This window comes from Tupaia chinensis, unplaced genomic scaffold, assembly GCF_000334495.1.
Source record: "Tupaia chinensis unplaced genomic scaffold, TupChi_1.0 Scaffold142100_1, whole genome shotgun sequence".
NCBI lineage: Eukaryota > Metazoa > Chordata > Mammalia > Scandentia > Tupaiidae > Tupaia > Tupaia belangeri.
The window spans coordinates 1,263,082-1,264,324 of NW_006201951.1; the positions used below are offsets into that span (position 1 = coordinate 1,263,082).

General features: G+C 67.7%; 1 protein-coding gene across 1 annotated transcript in view; it reads left to right on the plus strand.

The window, feature by feature from the left end:
- KCNT1 (potassium sodium-activated channel subfamily T member 1) overlaps positions 1-1,012 on the plus strand; it is a 51,732-nt gene extending 50,720 nt beyond the window's left edge. The window contains exon 32 of the mRNA XM_027766279.1: positions 59-1,012. Within this exon, the coding sequence (XP_027622080.1) occupies positions 59-179 (121 nt within the window). The 3' untranslated portion in view covers positions 180-1,012. The remainder of the gene's footprint in view (positions 1-58) is intronic.
- Positions 1,013-1,243: the final 231 nt, after the last annotated feature.

A 1,243-nucleotide genomic window follows, 5' to 3' on the forward strand; every position in this document is an offset into this window, starting at 1 on the left:
CGGTCGTGGGGCCGGCGGCCCCGCCACACCCATCCCAGGGGCCCCCTGCCACCCGCAGGTACCTCATCCGCTCCGACCCCCTGGCTCATGTGGCCAGCAGCCCCCAGAGCCGGAAGAGCAGCCGCAGCAACAAGCTGTCATCCTGTGACCCCGAGACACGCGACGAGACACAGCTCTGAGCCGGCCTGCACGTGTGCTGCCACGCCACAGATGCGGGGCACGGACTGGCCCACGGGAGTCGCATGCCACCAACCCGGGCTCCCAAGGCTTGACCCCGGAAAGGAGATCCTCCTGGTGGCCCCGGGGGCGAGACCAGCCCCAGCACCCTGGAAGCTGGAGGGAAACCTTTTTAACCCGTTTTTACGTCTTTCCTGCCCCCGCCTCTCATGGCTGTACCGCGACTCGTGACCATGGCCCGGCTGGGGGGCGGCCGGCCGGAGGGTGAAGCGGCACCTGGATCCGGCCCAACGGAGGGGCAGAGCACTGGCAAGGGGACTGCTCGCCCCTGGAAGTGGGGTCCCACGTGGGCCCCTCAATTCCTCACCCTGGCCGGGGCTTCACACGGCAGTCACTCGGCAGGCAGGGGCGCCCTGGAACTGCGAGGGCCGTGGAGGGCCTTCTGCTGTCCTGTCCAGAGCCCCTTCCAGGAGGAAGCTGAGCGAGGAGTCTTGCCGTGGGCCGGGAGGGCTCCAGCCAGGCCTGGGCAGGACTAGGCCACCTTGGGTGCATGTGAGGAGGGAGGTGGCAGGCGGTGTCCCTCCGTGTTCACCCTGACGTCCCCACCACTGGCGGGGTAGCTCAGGCAGCCGGCCAGCACTGAGACCTTTACGCCCTGTCCCACAAAGCCATTCCCAAACACCTACCCATGAAGCACAGTTGGGGTCTGGCTACGCCCATGCCCGTGCCTGCAGCCCAGTGAAGCCCCCTGCGAGGGAAGGCTGGAGTGCGGCACTGCCCTGTCACTGGGTGCCCCAGCCGCCTCGCGGAGTCTTCATTAAATGGATGCGTCCTGAGCCGCTGCTCTGTGTCGAGCTCTGGACCTGAGCCGAGTACGGCCAGCACTGGGTCAGAAGCGTCCGTGTCGCCCACCCTCGAACCCCACAGGCAAGCCCCAGTACCCAAAAGCAGGGACTAACTCTTTGGGGCTGTCCAGTGCCTGATCCTCACCCTGGGGATCCCTGTGGGGGAGCCGGCAGCCGCGCACCTGTGGCCGACACACCCCAGGGTGGGATGAGGCCTCAGG